At 36.0% G+C, this 23,550-nt stretch overlaps 2 protein-coding genes across 2 annotated transcripts; both read right to left on the bottom strand.

The window, feature by feature from the left end:
- Positions 1-19,012: 19,012 nt before the first annotated feature.
- LOC131629122 (probable protein phosphatase 2C 25) lies at positions 19,013-20,755 on the bottom strand. The gene is made up of 3 exons (XM_058899925.1): positions 19,994-20,755; positions 19,731-19,910; positions 19,013-19,620 (listed from the first exon to the last, which is right to left on the bottom strand). Exons 1-3 carry the CDS (start codon positions 20,618-20,620, stop codon positions 19,459-19,461), a joined length of 969 nt encoding a protein of 322 aa, XP_058755908.1. The 5' UTR covers positions 20,621-20,755; the 3' UTR covers positions 19,013-19,458.
- Positions 20,756-22,601: 1,846 nt separating this feature from the next.
- On the bottom strand, positions 22,602-23,216 carry LOC131629113 (secreted RxLR effector protein 161-like). Its single transcript, XM_058899917.1, has one exon. It carries the CDS (start codon positions 23,214-23,216, stop codon positions 22,602-22,604), a length of 615 nt encoding a protein of 204 aa, XP_058755900.1.
- Positions 23,217-23,550: the final 334 nt, after the last annotated feature.

The following is a 23,550-nucleotide window of genomic DNA, read 5'->3' on the forward strand; positions in this document are numbered from 1 at the left end:
CTATGGAAAAACCAATATGTCCAACCTTTTTCATTATCATATTTTACCAAATTTACGTGAGGAACCGGAGATTTCAATTTTTTTGATGATACCGGGAATTTCGAGTGTATATCGGAAATTTGGCAAAAACAAATAAGTCTATTTTTTTTTGAAATGTTTGATATTTTTAACCAGAAATTTTAAAATTTACGGTATTTGCTACCGGAAAGTGTGATTTCCGATATTTTCATTTACCAATTGTCATACCGGAATTTTGAAATTTCCGGTGCACCGATAATTTCAAATTTTCCAGTAATTTTTTTTTGATCATGCTAACATGTGCCCACATAGGATACTATAATTAAAAAAAATTAAATGTAATAAAGTCATATTTAAAGTTGCACGTCTTCCAACAAAATATTTTTATAAATAGCTTATTAACTTGTGCCCTTGGGGCACATGTTAGCTTTTTCCGTTTTTTAAAATTGTCATTTTTCTTATATTTTTAAATTTTGCAGTGAAGACAAAAGGCAAGGACGGTTCTGTTGTGAGACGAGCCACAGATAGAGCAGTGCTCTTGCTCGAGCTGCTGATGGGGCGCAGGCCTCGGAGTTACGTGTTGGACGCCTTCCTCCGACCGATTCTAACTAGAAACGGATGGCGGAGTAGTAGGCGGTGAGGGGGTTTCGCGCACCTCGTCGCCAGACTGGTAGAGTATTCACTGTTGTGGAGGAACAGGTGGTTCAGGTTGAGGTGGCAGAGGTTGAGGAGTCGGTGCCTGAGGTTGGGGAGCCAGTGGCTGAGGTTAGGGAGTCGGTGGCTGAGGTTAGGGAGTCGGTGGTTTTGGTTCAGGAATCGGTGTTTGAGATTGAGGAGCCGGTGGTTGGGGTTGAGGTGGTTGAGGATCAGATAGGTCAGGAGCGGGTGGTGTAGGATACAGACACCACCACCGATGCATCTATAGAGTCATCAGTACACACTGATGGAACTTTCCTCGTAGGACCTTCTGACATGTCTGTGTTGACAAGATACGCTGACCATGTCGCTTATAGGATATGGAAGGGCGAGGTATGTAACATTGCTTAAATGCTTAACTTTTATAACGTGATTTGATTTATAATAATTTGTTTTAATTGCATTTTTGTCAGGAGCGCCCAGTGTTGAAGGCCGTTTCTCACGGGTTGAAGTTGAAGAGCTTCCCCGAGAGACCGATGCCAGAGCAGGTGAGGAGGATAGTTCGGAACTTCCATCTAATAGACTTTACTGGATGCTTCCTGACGATGCTGGATACTTATGCTGATAGGTAAGTTAAAATAAGTCAATGCAAACAAATTTTTAGTCTCTTACTTCTTTAGTTAGTTAGTCTATTTAAACATAATTTCAATTGCTTATTTACATATGTATAAAACAAATAGGCTTTTATGTAGGCTAACCAGGCCTTTTAAAAGGCCAGGCTCAGGCTTAAAAATAAGCCTATGAAGGGCTACATGCTAAGCTTAGTGTAGCAACCTGCCTAAAAATTTAGACTTTTAGAGTCGCCACCTATTCTACCAAGGCGAATAGGAAACCTTACGTAGTTGAGAGATCGGGGTAAGATACTATATTCAGGTCGAGGGAAGGTGTTAGGCACCCTCAGCCCTTTCCTAAAGGCTAACCTTTCAAAGATTAGGGTTTCATGGCAGGGTTTATAAAGAAATGTGGCAAACAGAATTGTATTGTGTTAAGATGATTAGAATTTTGAAGAGGGGGACTCGCCTTGTTGCCAAGTGCCTACGTACCTCCTTAGGGAGGATCAGAGTCCACGTAGTTCGGGGGACGGGTTGTACGCCCTTAAGGTTTGAAGTTTGATTTGAAGGTTTGAAGGCTTTGAATAGCCTGTCGTAGATAAAAATCTGTATTTTGAACTTGAAGTTTGAAAGACGTTTGAAAAGTGTTTTGAAATATGGGCGTACAACCCTGATTTGGCACAATTAACCGCAATGATCAATAGGTTTGATCACCATAGTTAAGAGATTAGGGGTTTTGCACCATTACCAATTCAAATCGATTGATTCGATTATCACTAATAACGGATTATTGTATTTTATTATTTTTGTGAATTTTGTTTTGTATTGTTACCCCTCATAACCGATTAACACGATTACAAATAATAACAAATTGGAATTTAGAAAACAGAAAAGTTAATCATCACAACTAATAAAATAGTTGCAACCATTTAACTAAATAGAAATTATTTGTATTTTATTTTGATTAAATAAACATTTTAATTAAAATTATTATTGCCCATAGCGATCAATCGATTTAATCGGCACGAACAATAAATTGCATTTTTAATATAAATATCATGTACTAATTTATTTGTAAAAATAAATATTATTACATAAATAAATATATTAAAAGAGATTTAATCAAAATAAATATTTAATTAAAATTATTGTAGTTTAATAGAATTTGATTCAGTGTGATTGTTGTTAGGGTGTATAGCATGGGTATTAGTCCTGCGACGTTGGATCATGGGCAAGTGGATATTGAGGGTCAGATCTTGAGGGACCATGGTGGGCTATAGAAGTGCAGGCGCATGGGATTTAGAAACATGGCTATTCAATAAAAATAATGTGGGAGATGGGGTTCGAACCCACACCCTCTCCCTTAACAACATCTTCGCTTACCATCCCAACCAAACACTGAACGCGTTAAGAGGACGCACTCATGATAATAAAAACAAACAGAGAGACCACACATTAAAATGCGCGCGGAGATTCAAATTAACAAACCAGACGATGACACATCATCTTCTTCTCCAACACACCTGCAAGAAAACTGGACAATTCGCTACGAATTTGCTACGACTTCGTTCGTAGCAGAAGAACTTGGAAAATAGCGAATCCAACATGCCTGCATATAAACTTTTCGCGATACCCCTATCTCATTCGCCTGAACCATGCGAACTCAACCATATGAGTAATTTGATCTAATTTTACTCCTAATGAGAAACCCCAATTAAGAGCTCCTAAAACCCTAAGCGGCCAACAATGGTAGCTCTCGATTAAACCACGCAAACCCCAATTAAACCACCCAGAAACGTTCAGGGCATCAACAATATCCAGGATACATACTTAAATTCTAATGAGAATGCATAAATAGTCCTCACCGATCCAAAATCGAAAACGACATACCTTGGCTTGTATGGAGGAAATCTGGGGTTGTTGATGACGCGTGATGATCCAGGAACGTTCAAAGGCCTTCAAGGAAACTTTTGTGACCCTCAAATTGCTTTGAAGACTTCCAATTCTCTGAAACCGATCATGAGTTTTGGATGAAATTTTTTGTTCTTGGCTATGCGCTCTTTGGCCAGAGTTGCGTCCCCCAATCCTATGGCTCGTGTTTAGTACTTATAGGAGGACAAAATTAGGTTAAGAAATCATGCCCAAGGTCTTTGAATCAAATCTTTCCATGTTTGAAAATTTGATTTTGTTTCTTGAATCTCAAGCTACTATTCTTGGCCCAAAATTGATTTTTTCTTCCTTAATCCAATTACCACGAAATTGATAATATATTTTGTCATTAACATTGATTTGAAATCAACAAAATATATTTTCTAGCAAAATATTTGATTTTCTCATTTATTTAAATCAATAAATCAATTTTTAATGAAATAAATATTTTAAAAATTCAAATAATATGTTTAATTTCATGGCATCTTATTTTGGGCATATTAATAACTTGTGGACCAAGTTTGCATAAGAAAACCATGGGCCCATTTGCAAAATTCCTTAATTTGAACCCTCCTTTTTCACATTTTACCTCCAAAAATCACCTGACTTTGATCAAGCATATCTCCTTCATTTTTTAAGCTATGAGGGAGTTCTAATACTTTTTAGAAACCTTAAGAGGTCCTCTACAAGCCACTTTGGAACATATTTCTCATTTGAAGCTTTTATCTTGATCATATCCTCTTTGGGAAAAAACTGTTTTTTGAAGGATGCCTGAAAATGACCTGTAATCTTTTGCTTTGTATCTCTTAAATGAAGCAGTTCTAGCTTTGGCTTGTGAGACACAAAGTTGTAGAGAATTCAATTTCCTTCAAGATAGGCTTTAAGTGGGGCATTTTTGATGTTCCATGTGAAAGTTATGCCCAGTCAAAGTTGGGTTGACTTTCTCCTAAGAAACCCTAATTTGAACCTTTGTGTATTTGTTCATCTCTGAGTTTCTATTAATGGAATCATGATCAATCTTTGATCAAATGATGGTTGTACTTCACATACTAGATGTTGACCAAAATTGGGAAGCTTTGACTATACTCTGGTGATGGTTGACTTTTTAGGTCAAACCAGTTGATTATGGATCATCTGGACTTTGGAGTGAGTGATCTTTGGGACTGAACCTTGAGCTTTACATTATTGTGAACGGAATATGGGAGGGCAAATTTTGGGGTATGACAGCTGCCCCTGTTCAATCTTCTTGAACCTGAAGAGGTAGAAGACGATTGGACACTAAAATGCCCTGAAATTTGCTTGCGTAGGGAAGGAGATCTGTGGGAGATGGGCTTATAGATGCCATCCATTCACCTGGTAAGGTACTTGTCTGAAGCATATGCTTTTCAGCCCTGGATTATTTGATTGTATCCTGAGGAGAGAGAGTAATGTCTTACATAAGACTACCTGAAGAGATTCCTGAATAGGGTGTATTGAAGGTTGACGCGGAGAAGCATAGGCTTTGAACAATGCTTAGGAAGAATGCCTTGGAGAAGACTAACTGAGGAGTTCTATAAAAGAACTAGGTGTATCTTAGAAAAGATTGGATAAATATTTTAAGAAGGCTACCTAGAAAGGCATGGTGTGTCTTTAACAAGACTGTCCTAGATAGGCTGAGATGTGTCTTAAACAAGATTCACTTGGAGAGGTTTTTAGACGGAGATGGGATGTCTTAAACAAGATTAACCTAAAGAGGTTCCTGGAAAGGAAATGAAAACGTCTTAAACAGTATTACCTAGAAAGGTATGATATGTCCTACACAAGACTAACCTAGAAAAGGTTTTTTTTTTTTTGAAAAGGATGTAATACGTCTTACACAAGACTCACTTGGAAAGGCTCCTAGATAGGATACAAGATATCTTAAACAAGATTTACCTAGAGAGGTTCCTATAAAGGATAAGATACGTTTTAAACAAAACTAACTAGAAAGGTTTCTATAAAGGGAATGATGAGTTTTAAACAAAACTATCTAAAAAGATTCCTATAAAGGATATGAAATGTTTTAAACAAAATATCTAAAAAGATTCCTATAGAGGATATGAAACGTTTTAAACAAAACCATCTAAAAAGATTCCTATAAAGGATGCGAGCGTTTTAAACGGAATTACCTAGAAAGGTTTGGGATATGTCTTAAACAAGACTGCTTGGGAAGGTTAGGATAGTTATCTTGGACAAGACTACCTGGAAAGGTAAGAAACTGTTTGATTGCTTCTGGATTGCCTTTGAAGAAAGACTTGGAATGAAGTATTGGAATTGTATCTGTTAAGATTGAATCGTTGATACGATCATGTTTGCGTGGTAATTTGATGATAACATCTTTTTGAAGTGAAGTGACCTGAAAAGGTAGCGTTAGTTTTATGCAATGTTATGATGCATGTGTCATGTAATGAGATTCTCAATGAGAATTATGCATGTATGCCTATCCCACACTGCGGGATGTGAATGGTACAGGCGTGAGAAGATCAAATATGCAACAATGCTCTTTGTATGATGCCAATGTGACTTCCCGAATATTGGAAATTTTGAGAGACGTGCCCCTTAATCTGAAGGAGGGACCTTTCGAGGGAACTCGAATTTCACCATGTCTTGCCTGATATGCATTGCCCCAGTGTTTGAATTCTTGAAAGATATGCCCCACAGTCAATAGGATTCTGGATTGTATGCCCCTGTTCTAGGAAAACCCTCTGAACGTGGTTTCCCCATCTAAGGGTTTTTATCAGGAATGATCGTCTTTGATTAGACCAGTTTAGAGGTCTCCTTGATGCTAAGTGTTGGTTTGAATATGAAGCAGATGCTGAGTCATGCGTTTCGGTCGCGCCTGACGGATAGTGATTTGCTGGGTACTCAGAATGAGATGATGTCTTTTATAAGATTACCTGAAGAGGTCCTTGGAAAGAAACGTGAACTTGTCTTAAATAAGACTGAGCTTTAAACAAAGCTCGAAGGGATGTGTTGTGTAAAGGGTCAGAAATATTCCTATAGAGGATAAAGACTGTTTTTAGGAACGCGAGGTTTTGAACAAAACTCAGGGAAAACATCTTGAAGAAGACTACTCTAGCAAGAATGGTGAACTGTCTTAGAAAAGACTCTGTACTTTAAATAAAGTTTGACAAGGTTTTTGGAAGCGTAAGAGCAGTTTGAATATGTCTTAAAAGACTAATTGAAAAAGTTAAGAGATGTCTTATAGAAGACTACCTAGAAAAGGTTCGTAGAAAGGAATGTGTCTTAGAGAAGACTGTTTGAAAGGGTTTGAAAATAGAAAGGATAAGAAGGTGGGTCTTTTAAAAGACTGTCTGAAAAAGGGTCCTAGAAAGGGTGAAGAGTATTTGAAAATGTCTTAAAGAAGACTATATGGACAGATTGAGAAATATCCTTAAAAGGTTCCTGGAAAGGATGTGAGAGTGGTATTGACCCCATCTGATACTGAGTGATCTTTGCAACGTGCCCCCAGGTAATGGGCTTGCCCCATGGGCTATTCAGCGTCTTTGAGAGATTCCATGAATCTTGATTAGATTGCTCCATGTAAATGGGATGATGACAAGTTATGCCACAAGTACACATTAGCCATCCCAGTCATGTGTGAGGGACGTTTCTTCTTTTGACAAGCTTTTAAAAGCTACTTCGTCAGTCGGTAGGATTTTTAACCATTAGTCATGCCCCATGCAATTTCTCCCTGATGTTTAAACATCTGAATCCACATAGACAAGTGTACTTTGTAATGAAATTCATAGGATGCGAATGCATATGTCTGTCTTGAAAGTTTAAAAACATTTTTTTTTAGTAAAACAAAGTTTTTTTTGTAAGAAAGTGATATCAACTCAAGAGTTATAGTAGACCTTAAGGAGTCGGGATACCTTTGGTAACGGTATGCTTTCGAACTAACCATGCTTCAGTTAGGACTTTTAAGGGTTGTAATGTGGCCTGGTTCACGGTTTAGAGAAACAAAGGATAGAGGCTCAAAGTTTATTTTTACCCATCCCCATCTTCGTGATGTTCTCCAGTCCTATGCTCGGTTTAACTATGCATTTAGTCTCCAAAAGAGTTTGGGAATTATGACATTGGCATTTATGATGGTTCAAAAACCAAAGGTTTATCTGCAACGGCAGTCATTATCTTTTTTTCTAATATTTCCCTTTTGTCGAAGGTAAATAGTAACCTTTTTGACTTTGTTATCCCTAACTTTTTCTGAACTGTTTGTTTTAAAACTACAGTCAGCGGGATGCCCCAATTTTGCCTAAGTCTCCTTAATAGGTTTTGACTTAGCAGGCCCTTGTAATGCTTTTTTTTGCTTTTTTTTTTCTTTGCGGATATTGACTGCCGGAATTAATGATGACGGGGAACCATCGGTGATTATGTTCAAAGGAACAACTTGGAATAATTAAGTTAACTGAGCAGCTACCCTACCCCAGGTTATATATTAAGGGTTTTATTTTATATGAAGGAAAACTCCTACTTCTTTAGGCTCAAAGGGGTTGCCAAGGGATTAACATCCTTATATCTCCACTGTTTGGGAATTGAAACAATGCCTGTACATCGTCAACACGGTCTGTTCAAAAGCATAATGTATGACATTGTGGTATCGTTTTCGTCATTCTCCCTCTAAAGGTATAAAACTTTTCACAAGAGTTGAATATCACAAATAAGAAAACCGAGTAAAAACAACAGTTTTAAATATAGTGAGAACACTAGAAATAAATCAAGACAAACGTAAGCAATGCATTAATGATTTTTGAAAAGTACATAGCATATGTCGTAAGACTAATGTTTAAACAAACGGAAAGAAATTGCGAATGAAAACAAAACTAATGATCTTAGGAAATCCTCATTCTAGCCACCTATGGTATTAGACTTGTGAGGATCTTCGAACTCAACGAGCCATTCTTCAATCAAATCTTGGATCTTATGCTTTAACGGCCCACAATCCTCTGTATCGTGACCAGGACTATCTGAATGATAAGCGCATCTAGCATGATGCTTGTACCCAGGAGCGGGGTTAGCTGGAGCTGAGTATGGAGGCAGCAGAGTTATCAAGTTCTGACTGAGCAGACGTTGCAAGGCTTGAGCCAATGGCATGTGCAACGGAGTGAATGATCGTTTTGGCTTGGACCTCCAGGTGCGCTGGCCAGCCTGTTGCTTTTGCTGATCCCTTTGTTGTGATACTAGAGTCTGATTACCCATGACTGCCCCCACAATGTTGGATTCCTTCTTTGCGTCATATGACTTCTTTGGATGGTAGGAACCTGAGGGTGCCCCTTGTATCTTCCCATTCTTGATTCCATTTTCAATTCTCTCACCAATGACTACCAAGTCCGAGAACCCTGAAGATATGCTTCCGACCATCTTGTCGTAGTATGGTCCTTGCAAGGTGCTCATAAATATGTCCACCAGTTCTTTTTCCATTAGGGGAGGTTGGACTCGAGAAGCCATTTCCCTCCACCTTTGGGCATACTCCTTGAATGATTCATCCTTCTTCTGTGACATGTTTTGTAATTGCATCCGATTGGGTGCCATGTCGAGGTTGTACTTGTATTGCTTCAAAAATGTGTTAGCTAGATCATTCCAGCTTCTGATATAGGATTTCTCCAGTTGCATATACCAGTCAATAGATGCTCCGCTTAAACTTTCTTGAAAGAAGTGTATCATCAGTTTTTGATCGTGAGCATAAGCGGCCATTTTTCGCGCATACATGCGCAAGTGATTCCTCGGACACGTGAGCCCTTTGTATTTCTCGAAGTCGGGAATCTTGAACTTGTGTGGGATAGTCAAGTCTGAGACCAAACTCATTTCGAAGGTATTCACGTCAAAGACATCGTGTCCTTCTACCACTTTTAGTCTCTCTTCTAGCGCCTTGATTTGTTCACTACCCTTGGAGTCTTCCCTAGAGTTGGGATCAGACTGCTGTGTCTGAGGTGCTTGGTCTGTGTTGTCCACCTCTTGCTCTCCGTATTGTAGATCCAGGTAATCTTCGTCCTTAGGGACATTGCTAGCAGGAATGCGAACTGTGCGGGTTGTCCCTTTTGTTTGTGGAGTGGGGACAAATCCTTCTTGGGAGGCCTCTCCTTTCTCTTGGAATTGGATAGCCCTTCTGACAGATCGGGCCTGAGGTTTGTCCTTATCCGGGCCAAAGCCTGAAACAAATCCTAGCAGCGGGTTTTTGCCGTTAGGGATCTCATCCTGAACCAGGGTATCCCCAGACTGAACCTCTTTTGCTTTGTCTTGTTTGTCTAGGAGGGCCTTCATGAATTCTAGCATCTGAGTCATACCTCCTTTAACCTCTTCCATGCTAACCTTTAGTTGATCCACTTCCTCACGAAGGGCGACTTGATTCTGTTCCAGCTGATCCATTGATTTCTTCTGCTGAAACCTTGTTTGATAATATGGTCGGGATGTTAGATTATCCTCCCCAATGGTCCTTTATTCTGGAGATAGAAGAGGAATCTTCTCTTAATGTCATGAAAATGATGTGTATGCCATGCATGACATGCATGATATTCTTTTTTTCTTTCTTTTTTTTTTTGAATAAAATATGATGCAAGAATGCACATGATAAATGATGAATGAAAAAAGAAATAATAAAAATAATGATCAACACAATATATACATATAGCACAAATCACATAAGTTCATAGGTTCGACGTAGCGGCTCTTGGGAGCCAACCTTTTAATAGGGGGTGTTCTAGAAGGTCTCATGGGGTCGTTCGTAGCCTCCGAGACTTTTTCGTCTCTTCGGATTTTGGAACAACTCATTTTATCCATGAGGTTCGAATTTTGGGGTAGGTTCCCGGAGAGATCAGCTAAGTATCCAGTCCAGCCCTCCACAAAGTCAAGCTTCGTTTCGGACCTTTCCAAATACCTAACCCACTCCGAGTGGAGTTATCAGTGAGACTCGTAAGGCGATTCATGTCCCCTTTTGGTCTCAAAGTTAACTCCCATACTTAGGGTTTTAACATTACATAATGCCAGCAGTGTATATAAAAATATAACAGATATTCCAAGGCAGACAAGTAAACATTTAAGAAAAACCAGAAAAAAAACAAAAAACAAATAAATTAATATTCATTGAAAATATGAACCTTCCCCAAACCCTAAAAATGGCTAGTTTGCCAAACCCTAAAAAGCTGCCAAACCTAAACCCTGCCAAAACCTAAAACCTATAGGAGCAAAGTAATTCACCGAAATAGTTATCCCCAGCAGAGTCGCCAGCTGTAGCAACCTGCCTAAAAATTTAGACTTTTAGAGTCGCCACCTATTCTACCAAGGCGAATAGGAAACCTTACGTAGTTGAGAGATCGGGGTAAGATACTATATTCAGGTCGAGGGAAGGTGTTAGGCACCCTCAGCCCTTTCCTAAAGGCTAACCTTTCAAAGATTAGGGTTTCATGGCAGGGTTTATAAAGAAATGTGGCAAACAGAATTGTATTGTGTTAAGATGATTAGAATTTTGAAGAGGGGGACTCGCCTTGTTGCCAAGTGCCTACGTACCTCCTTAGGGAGGATCAGAGTCCACGTAGTTCGGGGGACGGGTTGTACGCCCTTAAGGTTTGAAGTTTGATTTGAAGGTTTGAAGGCTTTGAATAGCCTGTCGTAGATAAAAATCTGTATTTTGAACTTGAAGTTTGAAAGACGTTTGAAAAGTGTTTTGAAATATGGGCGTACAACCCTGATTTGGCACAATTAACCGCAATGATCAATAGGTTTGATCACCATAGTTAAGAGATTAGGGGTTTTGCACCATTACCAATTCAAATCGATTGATTCGATTATCACTAATAACGGATTATTGTATTTTATTATTTTTGTGAATTTTGTTTTGTATTGTTACCCCTCATAACCGATTAACACGATTACAAATAATAACAAATTGGAATTTAGAAAACAGAAAAGTTAATCATCACAACTAATAAAATAGTTGCAACCATTTAACTAAATAGAAATTATTTGTATTTTATTTTGATTAAATAAACATTTTAATTAAAATTATTATTGCCCATAGCGATCAATCGATTTAATCGGCACGAACAATAAATTGCATTTTTAATATAAATATCATGTACTAATTTATTTGTAAAAATAAATATTATTACATAAATAAATATATTAAAAGAGATTTAATCAAAATAAATATTTAATTAAAATTATTGTAGTTTAATAGAATTTGATTCAGTGTGATTGTTGTTAGGGTGTATAGCATGGGTATTAGTCCTGCGACGTTGGATCATGGGCAAGTGGATATTGAGGGTCAGATCTTGAGGGACCATGGTGGGCTATAGAAGTGCAGGCGCATGGGATTTAGAAACATGGCTATTCAATAAAAATAATGTGGGAGATGGGGTTCGAACCCACACCCTCTCCCTTAACAACATCTTCGCTTACCATCCCAACCAAACACTGAACGCGTTAAGAGGACGCACTCATGATAATAAAAACAAACAGAGAGACCACACATTAAAATGCGCGCGGAGATTCAAATTAACAAACCAGACGATGACACATCATCTTCTTCTCCAACACACCTGCAAGAAAACTGGACAATTCGCTACGAATTTGCTACGACTTCGTTCGTAGCAGAAGAACTTGGAAAATAGCGAATCCAACATGCCTGCATATAAACTTTTCGCGATACCCCTATCTCATTCGCCTGAACCATGCGAACTCAACCATATGAGTAATTTGATCTAATTTTACTCCTAATGAGAAACCCCAATTAAGAGCTCCTAAAACCCTAAGCGGCCAACAATGGTAGCTCTCGATTAAACCACGCAAACCCCAATTAAACCACCCAGAAACGTTCAGGGCATCAACAATATCCAGGATACATACTTAAATTCTAATGAGAATGCATAAATAGTCCTCACCGATCCAAAATCGAAAACGACATACCTTGGCTTGTATGGAGGAAATCTGGGGTTGTTGATGACGCGTGATGATCCAGGAACGTTCAAAGGCCTTCAAGGAAACTTTTGTGACCCTCAAATTGCTTTGAAGACTTCCAATTCTCTGAAACCGATCATGAGTTTTGGATGAAATTTTTTGTTCTTGGCTATGCGCTCTTTGGCCAGAGTTGCGTCCCCCAATCCTATGGCTCGTGTTTAGTACTTATAGGAGGACAAAATTAGGTTAAGAAATCATGCCCAAGGTCTTTGAATCAAATCTTTCCATGTTTGAAAATTTGATTTTGTTTCTTGAATCTCAAGCTACTATTCTTGGCCCAAAATTGATTTTTTCTTCCTTAATCCAATTACCACGAAATTGATAATATATTTTGTCATTAACATTGATTTGAAATCAACAAAATATATTTTCTAGCAAAATATTTGATTTTCTCATTTATTTAAATCAATAAATCAATTTTTAATGAAATAAATATTTTAAAAATTCAAATAATATGTTTAATTTCATGGCATCTTATTTTGGGCATATTAATAACTTGTGGACCAAGTTTGCATAAGAAAACCATGGGCCCATTTGCAAAATTCCTTAATTTGAACCCTCCTTTTTCACATTTTACCTCCAAAAATCACCTGACTTTGATCAAGCATATCTCCTTCATTTTTTAAGCTATGAGGGAGTTCTAATACTTTTTAGAAACCTTAAGAGGTCCTCTACAAGCCACTTTGGAACATATTTCTCATTTGAAGCTTTTATCTTGATCATATCCTCTTTGGGAAAAAACTGTTTTTTGAAGGATGCCTGAAAATGACCTGTAATCTTTTGCTTTGTATCTCTTAAATGAAGCAGTTCTAGCTTTGGCTTGTGAGACACAAAGTTGTAGAGAATTCAATTTCCTTCAAGATAGGCTTTAAGTGGGGCATTTTTGATGTTCCATGTGAAAGTTATGCCCAGTCAAAGTTGGGTTGACTTTCTCCTAAGAAACCCTAATTTGAACCTTTGTGTATTTGTTCATCTCTGAGTTTCTATTAATGGAATCATGATCAATCTTTGATCAAATGATGGTTGTACTTCACATACTAGATGTTGACCAAAATTGGGAAGCTTTGACTATACTCTGGTGATGGTTGACTTTTTAGGTCAAACCAGTTGATTATGGATCATCTGGACTTTGGAGTGAGTGATCTTTGGGACTGAACCTTGAGCTTTGCATTATTGTGAACGGAATATGGGAGGGCAAATTTTGGGGTATGACACTTAGGCTTTAATTTTTTTGACAGACCAAGCTCAGGCTGGGCAAAGCCTAGCTCTGCCCAGCCTATTTCCACCCCTAGTACTGGGTATTTCCAAAAACGTGTATGTTATATCACAAATCGATCATTTTAAAAGTGCATTTTCTTACCCGATTTATTTATTAAAAGCAAAATAATACGATAGTGCAATAAGTAGTGGTTTTTTCAAATCAACTTTTAATTACTGTATTTTTAGTGGGTCATGCAAATATCTGGTAGTATTAAATGAACAATTGAGATTTTGTCGACAGTTTTGCGAGAATATGATTGCACCCGGCATTTTGTTAGTCTATAATGAATCTAGAGTTGTATAAATATGAGTCATGTGTTGTTAAGAAAAATATCTAACAATGCCTCAGCTTTTTGTTTAAGGTATACGTGTATTTCAACAGGGTGAAACCACCTGTAGAGTTTCGGCTCCCCAAGGGCACCACATGTCTCACCCTTATGAAATCCAAGTTGAATGATATGTTGTCAGACATCGAGAACATAAAGGTTTGTTAGATCGGGTTTCGTAAATACTGGATTGATATTGATGGAAAGGTGAAATACAACCTTATTAAATTGAAGATCGATGAAGATTTAAAAGTTATGTGGATAACATATCACTATAGGATAACTAAGGGATTGGTCGAGTTCGATGCGACGATTTCTAGATCTGTCAACGACATAATCAAGATTTTGAAACATCCAGAATCATCTGATAGTGTTTAGGTTGTCTAATTTATTATTGTTTTCTTAAGCTATGTAATTGTCTGTCTAAGTTTGGTTAATAGCTATTTTCTCCCTGCCATATGGGCGAGTTTTGAAATACCTCCCTGTAAAAAAAATCCGATTCGCCACCTAACATATGAAGATTCATCTATTTTGCCCCCTCAAAAAATTCAATCATAAAAAAATGGCATGGTAACCATTTTTTTTTGTAATGACATGGACTATCTAGTTGTCTTTTTTATTATTTTTTTTAATGCCACATGGCTTTTATTTATTTCTCATTGTTTAGGCTTGGATTTTTTAAAGATAAATAGTCAAAATATTTTTTTGGAAATAGGATTTGAACACAAATTCATTCCCATAACAGCCCAACATATTACCACTGAGTCATGTTAATTGTTTTATTATTTTTGCTCACGAAATTTATATAATATATAAATTTTTTAATCTGTACACCAACATAAATATTGCACAACTTTTCCATCACCATCTTCATCTCAAGAACAACCTCAAAATCGCCCTAGATCTAACACAGTTCATACTATTGAATTCAGATTCATACTTTTTTTGGCTCACCATTTCGGATTCATGTTCTAAACTATGACTTTATTTCTCATCTTTAAATTCTGCCAACAAACTGTAGTTCCGTTTTCATTAATTTGTGAAAGCTTCAATTTGGATTCAACTTTTTGAAGAAGCTTCTGTTTGTGTTGTTGTTGTGTTTTGATATTTGAAGTTTAAGCCAAATTGCTTGTATTAAATCTGATTCAATGTTATTTGTATTAGTGTGAGCATTATGATTTCCACTGCGTTATGGTTTCGAGAGTTCGGTCAGATCTGCCATTTTGTTGAGAAATTATTTGAGAGATCGGTCAGATCTGACATTTTTTTGAGAAATTGTTTGAGAGGTTCGGTCAGAAAATGCATTTGGTTGAAGTTAGAAGTGGAAAGGGTGAGGTAACCGGTTACATGAACTTTTTTTTTTGAAAAATTGTTATGATACTTTTGAGGTAACCGGTTACATCTCTGAGGTATCCGGTTACCACTGAACCAGTGACACTTTTTCATACATTTTGTGATCTAAACAAAATTCATTTTAAAACCTTTTACCATTACATTGATTGATCAATACACACCCTTTCTGAATGGTATGATACTCTTACTAATACCATACATTTCTGAATTCAATGCTACACCTTTTTCATTATAATTTATCACTTTTTTGTCACATATTTTCATACAAGTGTTTCATATTTGAATTTTCATTAAAAAAATTCTGCATATTGTTTCATACCAATTCAAAAAAGTTATCATTCATTCATAAACACTTGAGCACTATTATATCATTGTAAACTGTTTTGCTTGAAAGAGAAGATCAATCCTATTGATTGATATATGTTCATCAACTTCTTTACTTATATAATTTCCAAATTTGTTTGTAATACCTTGTTGTCAAGGATTGTTGGAAACAAGAGAGTGGAAAAGAAAGAATTGTTTTCTTTTTCTACTTGATTGGTTTGTATACGTTTCTGTCCAAGATTATTGGAAGCAAGAGAGTTAAGTTTGAGAGAATTGTTCTCATTTCAACTTGGTTGATCATAAGAGGATTTTTCTTGGTGATTTTGTTGGTTTTATATAGTCCTAACAATAGTAAAATTTCTTTCATGTTGAAAGGGACTTGAGTACTCTCGGATTGTGAGGGAAACCAGGATACATTCTTATGTTCTTTATCTTTTCATGTACTTTATCATTTTCATAAACACCTTCAAACTAAAAAATAAAGTAACTTACCACTAAAATCGAAAATTGACCATAGCACCTATTTCAACCCCCCCCCCCCTCTTATGCGCACTTTTAAACTTGCAATTTATTATTCTCTCTCCTTTCAATTATGTAATTTTTTCTTCCACATGTCAATAAAGAAGGACAATTTTGTAAAAACCTTCAGAATTTCTCATTGTTATACAACAATAATTATTTTTCTTAATATGTGTGAAAATTCCAGAATGACTTAGACTATGAACAATGGTTTATAAATTCAACACCCTTCTTTTTCACTTTTTATATTTCACATCATCTTCTTTTTCTTCCACCTAATAATTCAACACATGTTCAATTTTTACTCACTACATTGGTTTTGTTTAATAAAATTCAACACCCTACTCCACCACCATTCACAACACACTAAAAATCTAAATATTCACAAAAACCAATAAGAATTTACAAAATATTTTATGTGGTCCCACTCTCTCCTCATTCAACATGTTGAATGTTTTCAACACCAATTAATCCACCTCACTTTCAACACTCAATTCAACACCTCATTGCAAGCATTCAACTATTGAAAAAATTATTCAACACCTCCATTGTACATAGCCTTATAATAAAAAAATAGAGGTAGTATAAATTATATCGTATCAAATGAATTTACTCGTACAGCTGCACAGGTATTTGGCTAGTATACGATATAGTATATGGTATGTATTAAATTATATGTTAAAGTGATATTAAATTTTATTATTAAAAAAAAGGGTTAAATAAGTTTTTAGTCCCTATAAATATGCCACCCTTCAGTTTTATCCCTATAAAAAATTTCTTCAAACAATCGTCCTCAGAATATTTTCCGTTCCTACAATTGATCTCTCCCGTAATAACGGGGGCTTACGTGGCATGACATGTGGAAGAGTTTTGATGACTGAAAAATGATTTTACCTACGGACAACAAATAATTGTCTCTAAAAGTTCAACCATACCCTCGCATCTTCTCAAACAGAACCAATGCTTCTTTAATAAACCCAAACCCAACCATACCTCCCTAAATCATCATTGTCCAACACATAACATCTCTTTCCTCCATCATCTCAAAAACCATCGCTTCAACTTGTAGATGTTTTATTTCATATCATATACCTCATAGGTTTGAGACATATACTTCTATTCGAAATCTCAACAAACATACATTCATCCTATAAGTAGAATATTTAATCTCTAAAAAAATTCTTACATTTACTCTTTATGTCACGTAGGAGTTTAATACAATCACGATAAAATTATGTACTATATGTGATTTTATGATTAAAACCTTGCGAATTTTTCATAAAAATATGATGATATCATTTTTGGTGTTGATTTGTCCGTCTACATTTGCATTTGGGGTAGGAGAAGATGCATCTAGGCTATAGTGACAATCTCTAGGCTATAGTGATGGATTTTGAGTTTTAGACATGAATCTTCATCTTTTTAAATTCTCCCTCAGGTCCCATTTATAAGAAAACGTTCACTTTTTAAATACATTGATTAAATAATGTATTTAGACAACATATTTGACTAGATACATTATTTATTCAATGTATCTAAAAAGTGAATCTTTTCTTATAAATGGGATCAGAGGTAGTAATTTTACTGACGGTTTATACGCTATAGTGACCGTTTCTGGGTTTTGAAAATGAATCTTCATTTTCTTAAATACTTTTAGTGACAGTTTTAAGACTTTTATTGACGGATTCTGGATTTGATATGAATCTTCATCTTCTAAAAAAATTCAGTGACAATTTTTAAGCTTTTAGTGACGAATTTTGGGTTTGATATGAATCTTCATCTTCTATCATAGTTTTAGTGACGGTTTTTGGGCTTTAGTGACGAATTATATGGGTTTGTCATGATTCTTCATCTTCTAAGATAGTTTTAGTGATGGTTTCTGACTTTTAGTGACACACATTCTCTCATGTGGCACACAATAATACATAATTGGTATGCCATGTAAGCCTTCGTTAGTGAAATCTAACGGAAGGGATCAATTTTAGAGACGGAAAATATTGTGAAGAACATTATTTAAAAAAAAAAATTGTAAAGACTAAAATTGAAGGTTACCATATTTATAAAGATCTCATGCATATTTATCCATTTAAAAAATAGAAGTTACATAAACAAACATCTATTTTGTATACCAAAATGCTAATAGTGAACATTAAACTTCAATTTTTGTATGGAAGCAACCAAACAAAATATGTTCATTAGTTCATTAAAAACATAATGGGAAATTATAATTTTAAAAAATATATTGCAACAATTAAAAATACAATATTCTTAATGACATGCTAAGTAATCTAATTTTACACTAATATACTTAAGTCAAGTCAGATAGATAAAATTACTCACTGGATAATGAAGTTGGCCCATTTAATATTACTATCAACTTCTTTAATCTTGATGATTTAGTCTATGATCATATATTTAAAGGACGGAGTAACCTATTAAAAAGTGTTGGCAAAATGTCTAAATGTTAATAGTGTGGCTGTCCCCAAACTCGGTCAATGCCTTTACAAATCGGTGATATTTGGTTCAAATTGAATAATTGCATTCTCACTAGTTTAAACTATTTTTCATAAAAGAATTAATCAATTGTGCCTATTTTCAATTACCAAAAACAAAACAGGAACTATATATAATACTCCCATCGTTTCATATGGAGGCTTTATATTGACTAGAAGAAAACTAAAACATTAAGGCTTTACCGAGTCAATATGTGTGTGATCGAGGAAAAAGTAATCACTCACACTAACAAGCTAAAAAATTATACACAATATATAAATTTATATTCTCAACATTTCACTTTCATCAGCAGTTCATAAACAGAAAGAAAAGTACTATGCACATGTTCAAGCCAGGATATACCATATTTGAAGATTATGTGTTGTACCAACATTATTTTTCTTGCTTTCCAATAACTATCCAACTTAATTATTTTGAAGCTATAATACTTTTGTTGCACGTAATTTACATAAAAGATTGGGTTGAAAAATCTACAATACTCTTTTGTACTAAAAAAATGCTTATTATTACATGAAGATCATTCTACAAAAAATTTACTTTATACATCTTGTTATTTCCTGAGCTTGGTTACAAAATTTCACCAAATATATACGGATTGAAATTTAGGTACTCTTAATTTCAGGGAACCTTATGCTACTGGTTTTGGTGTAATTTGGGTTGACATCTCTTATGCCATGTTAATAATATTGACCTTTCAAAAAAAAAATTCAGGGCACCTTCTGCTAACTGTACTGCAGAAGGTTAAGAATGAAATGAAAGAATCCCACACTCTCAATTTACATAACACCGACTCTAAAATTTGAAGGCATATCTGGTGTCTGACATGTGTCAATATCAGACATAGTACAACATTGACACGTGTAATGATATTCAATTCAATCACTTCCTTCTATCCGTCTATTACTGACGCGTCAATGTCATGTCTGATGTTTGTATTTGTGTCGGTGTTTCATAGCTTCGAGTTAACCTAGCTGGCTGGCTTCTTTTGTATTGAGGCTTCAAATATATTTCTGTAATTTGATGATCATAACACTTGTATCATCGATAGAGCCTCGCGAAGCTGATAAATCGACGAGTTTCTTACAAGCTTGAAAGGGTCCTTGTTTATTGTTCCCTACACAAAAAGGACGAGCTATATCTACTGCTTCCTGATTACTAACCTGAACAAGATTGAAAGAGAAACTTAATCAGTCAATAGTACTATAATCAAACAATGATACAATTAAAGAATTTCATTATATCATTGCAATTAGTTGTTCAAGCTTTATACCTTGTCCCATAATCCATCTGAAGCTAAGATTAACAAGTCATGATGAGGTTCAATTCTGAGAACTTTGGTCTCGGGTTCTGCTATCACCCATTGTTTCAGGTGTCTATCTCCAATGCTCCTAGAAACAGCTAGAGAGCCTTGGATTCTCCACACACCACGGCACATATCGACATATCCACCCTATAAAACAAATCAAAATTTATTAACAACATTCAAGAGACACTAAACAACAATATTGCTATCATCCTCACAAAGCTAATTACCTGAGTTTCAATCCTTTCTTTTTCGTCTTTCCTTGAAGGTTTGTGATCAGATGTTAAGGCCTCAGCAATACCTCCTCGGCTAATAACAGCGCGACAATCGCCTGCATTGGACACGATAAGATTACCGTTCTTAATCAATGCTGTTACACAGCAAGAACCACCATGAAGATCCTCTTTTAAGAAATCTGAATCTGTTTTGAGGTATCCATGTTTCAATGCTTCCTCAATATCATTCTCATCTCTTCTCATTATTTCTTCTAACACATTCTTCTCCATGTTATCAGCTGCGAATTCCGAAGCTTTTGCACCTCCATGCCCATCAAATATGCCAAAAAAAGCCTGTTTTGTATCTTCATGAAGATCATCAGATGCCGAATAACGATCCTCCATATGTTTCCTACTTCCCTTCTTACAATACACAGAAAAACCATTTCCCTCCACCTCAACGACGTCCTTCTCCGGTGCCGGAGTCATTGCCGCCGGCAGGACTTCGATAGTCAGAGAAGCAACGGGTATATGAAGCTTAGCCGGTCTCTTTCTCTTCAAAACCGGGGAGGAGAGAGAAAAATGGCAAGGAGAAGGGAGAGAGAAGACATTAGAATTTGAAACTACAACCGAGCAAGACATGGTTGTTTCTTCTTTTGTTGTTTTGAATATGAAAGTGTTTGTTTTCTGTTTTTGGTTTGAATGGGAAATGAGAAAAGGAGAGAGAGACAAAGAGGTATTTAAAGAAGAGAATGTGTGCTGTGACGGTGGGTCAACAAAATTGATGAAAGAAGAGAAGGTTTGATTAGTCAAACGTTAATGTTTTTTATTTTTGATGAAAGTCAAACGTTAATGTTTAGTAAAAACATTGTATGATACCAGATAATTTTGTGGCTGTTATTTTCGGATAGATTAAGGTAAATTAACCACGTGTGTACGTAGTATCCGCTGTTCATGCCGGTTTCTACTTTCTAGAATTTGCATCACACACACGAGGTGGACTAGACTCATTCGGTGTTTTGTGAAAACTAATTGCATGGGATTTTCTATTTTTATCAAAGTGATGAATGTGTAACTTTCAAAAGTTGGAACTATTGTGATTTACAGCAGTCTCATTTTACTGGTAAAAGTAAAAGTAAGATGTTGAATTATTACTAAAAATATGTATAGAAAAATGTAGATATTTTATTCTTTTTATTAAAAATTTGTTTGACCTTTTATTTTAATTATTCTAAATAATATTTCTATGTGATACATTGTAAAATAATTTAGACGAAAAATACATAGTAATTAAACTCAATTAAAAATACAAATTTATATTTTAAGGATATATATATCCTTGAACGAACGCTCATAGCAACAGTACTAAGACAACAGTACTCTGATGAGCGGCCGGAGGTGGGAGTCACGGAGCGGCGAAGGCTGGAAGGAAGTCAAAAACAACCGTTTGTTCAAGAACTTGAAGCCTGGGTGGGATACGTTTCCGCTGGGACGAAGAAATCAGAACCATAACAACCATGATTCCAAGGTATCTTCGTTTTACATCTCGGAGTTCCCAGACCAGTCGATTGCAAAGGATCTATTTGATTTATTCAGGTGTGTTGGTGGTATTCTAGAGGTGGTATGTTATAAATTATAGTGTTGCAGGATTCTGCAGAGGAAAACTAGTTTTAGTCACTTTTTGCACTATACTTCCACTGGTGGATGAATGTTGAAAAACTGCTGATTTTATTGAATTCACCATCCACTTCTATATATTTCTTAGCAATACAAAGCCTTTATATAGGCTTGAATCAAAACTGACATAGAAGACAATAAGATGATAATTAAGATGAGGACTCTTTGGTTCTCTCAATCTTAATGATACAACTTGTTGTGAATTCAATACCAAGAACAAAGTATAATCCAAGGGAAGAATAAAGGACAAGGAAGAAGAGGAACACAAGAATTGGTTATAACTGCTATTCTTTCACTTTCTCTTAAAACAAGATTACAAGTTTACAAGAATAACAAATAACCTCTCTCACCCTAAATTAGGATTTGCAGCTTAGCAATGATGAGAGACTAGTATGCTATTTATAATAAAACCTAACATACTAACTAATGGGCTTTTTCAGCAAGGCCCATTACACAAGCCAACTTAATAAACAAGCTAACTTAACAAATTAGGGTTTAAACACTAAAACCTAATTTAACATGCTAACAACCCTAGCATCTTCGACATCTGCATGCTAGACCCATCTTTGACTACAGCATGCACACTTCGACACCAGCATGTGAACAATCCTTCGACTTCATGCTTAACTCTATCGAACTGTCGAACCAAGAAACTACCCTTCGACAATACTAGAGTTCGATCCAATATCTCACACAACTCTAACATAACTCTAAATAAAGACAATCATTATAATGTGATGGTTACACTTCTTTCATAATGCTTACTACTAGTGGTGGTTACAACACATTAATTTTAACACTCTCCCTTAATGTGTTGCTCTTTAACTCCCATTGCTTCTCTAAGTTGCTGAAATCTTCCCCTTGGTAGTGCTTTAGTAAAAATGTCTGCAAGCTGCTCTTGTGAATTGCAGAACACTAACTGCACATCGCCATCTTCGATCACACTTCAAATGAAGTGGTGTTTTATATTAATATATCTTGTTCGACTGTGGAAAACAGGATTCTTTGCCATGGCTATTGCTGATTTATTGTCACAGTGAAGCAGCAGACTTTCTTCTTGCTTTTCTCCGATATCTTCAAGTATTCTTCTCAACCATAACGATTGTTGTGTAGCCAAACCAGCTGCCAAACATTCTGCTTCAGCTGAAGATTGCGCTACAGTGTCTTGTTTCTTCGAACACCAAGAAATTACTCCTGAACCCAGGCTGAACACATAACCAGAAGTGCTTTTCAGGTCATCAACACTTCCGGCCCAATCACTGTCACAGTAGCCTTTAGCTTCAACTTTAGAATTATTTTCACACCCGATTCCATACTCCATGGTTCCCATGACATACCTTAGAACTTGTTTTGCTGCTCCAAGATGTAAATGACTTGGTTTACTCATGAACCTTGAGAGTAAACTAGCAGCGAACATTAAGTCGGGTCGTGTAGCTGTTAGATAAAATAAGCTTCCAACCAAACTTCTATACATGCTTGCATCTACTAATCTTCCACCATCTTCCTTTTTTAATTTTTCATTCACCACTAAAGGAATATCAACAGGTTTGCAGCCATTCATCCCAAACTTTTTCAAAATATTTTCAGCATATCTCCTTTGACAAATAAAAACTCCATATTCATCTTGGTAAACCTCAATACCAAGAAAATGATGCAGCAAGCCAAGATCACTCATCTCATATTTTTTCATCATTTCTATTTTAAAATTTTCAACCATTTTCTTGTTGTTACCCGTATACACCAAATCATCAACATAAAGGGAAACAAGAAGGATATCATCTTTACCTTGATGCTTCACATACAAGGTATGCTCACTCTGACTTCTTTGAAATCCTTGTTGAATAAAGTATCTGTCAATTTCACTATACCACGCTCTAGGGGCTTGTTTCAACCCA

The sequence above is a fragment of the Vicia villosa genome, unplaced genomic scaffold, assembly GCF_029867415.1.
Source record: "Vicia villosa cultivar HV-30 ecotype Madison, WI unplaced genomic scaffold, Vvil1.0 ctg.000509F_1_1, whole genome shotgun sequence".
Classification (NCBI taxonomy): domain Eukaryota; kingdom Viridiplantae; phylum Streptophyta; class Magnoliopsida; order Fabales; family Fabaceae; genus Vicia; species Vicia villosa.

Bases quoted from the DNA above. Each gene is read 5' to 3' on its own strand.
- LOC131629122 (XM_058899925.1), bottom strand. From the start codon at position 20,620: ATGTCTTGCTCGGTTGTAGTTTCAAATTCTAATGTCTTCTCTCTCCCT. The intron at 19,911-19,993 runs GTAATTAGCTTT...TTTGTTTTATAG, and splicing joins AAGAAAGGATTGAAACTCAG to GGTGGATATGTCGATATGTG. The intron at 19,621-19,730 runs GTATAAAGCTTG...AATCTTGTTCAG, and splicing joins CAGATGGATTATGGGACAAG to GTTAGTAATCAGGAAGCAGT.
- LOC131629113 (XM_058899917.1), bottom strand. From the start codon at position 23,216: ATGAATGGCTGCAAACCTGTTGATATTCCTTTAGTGGTGAATGAAAAA.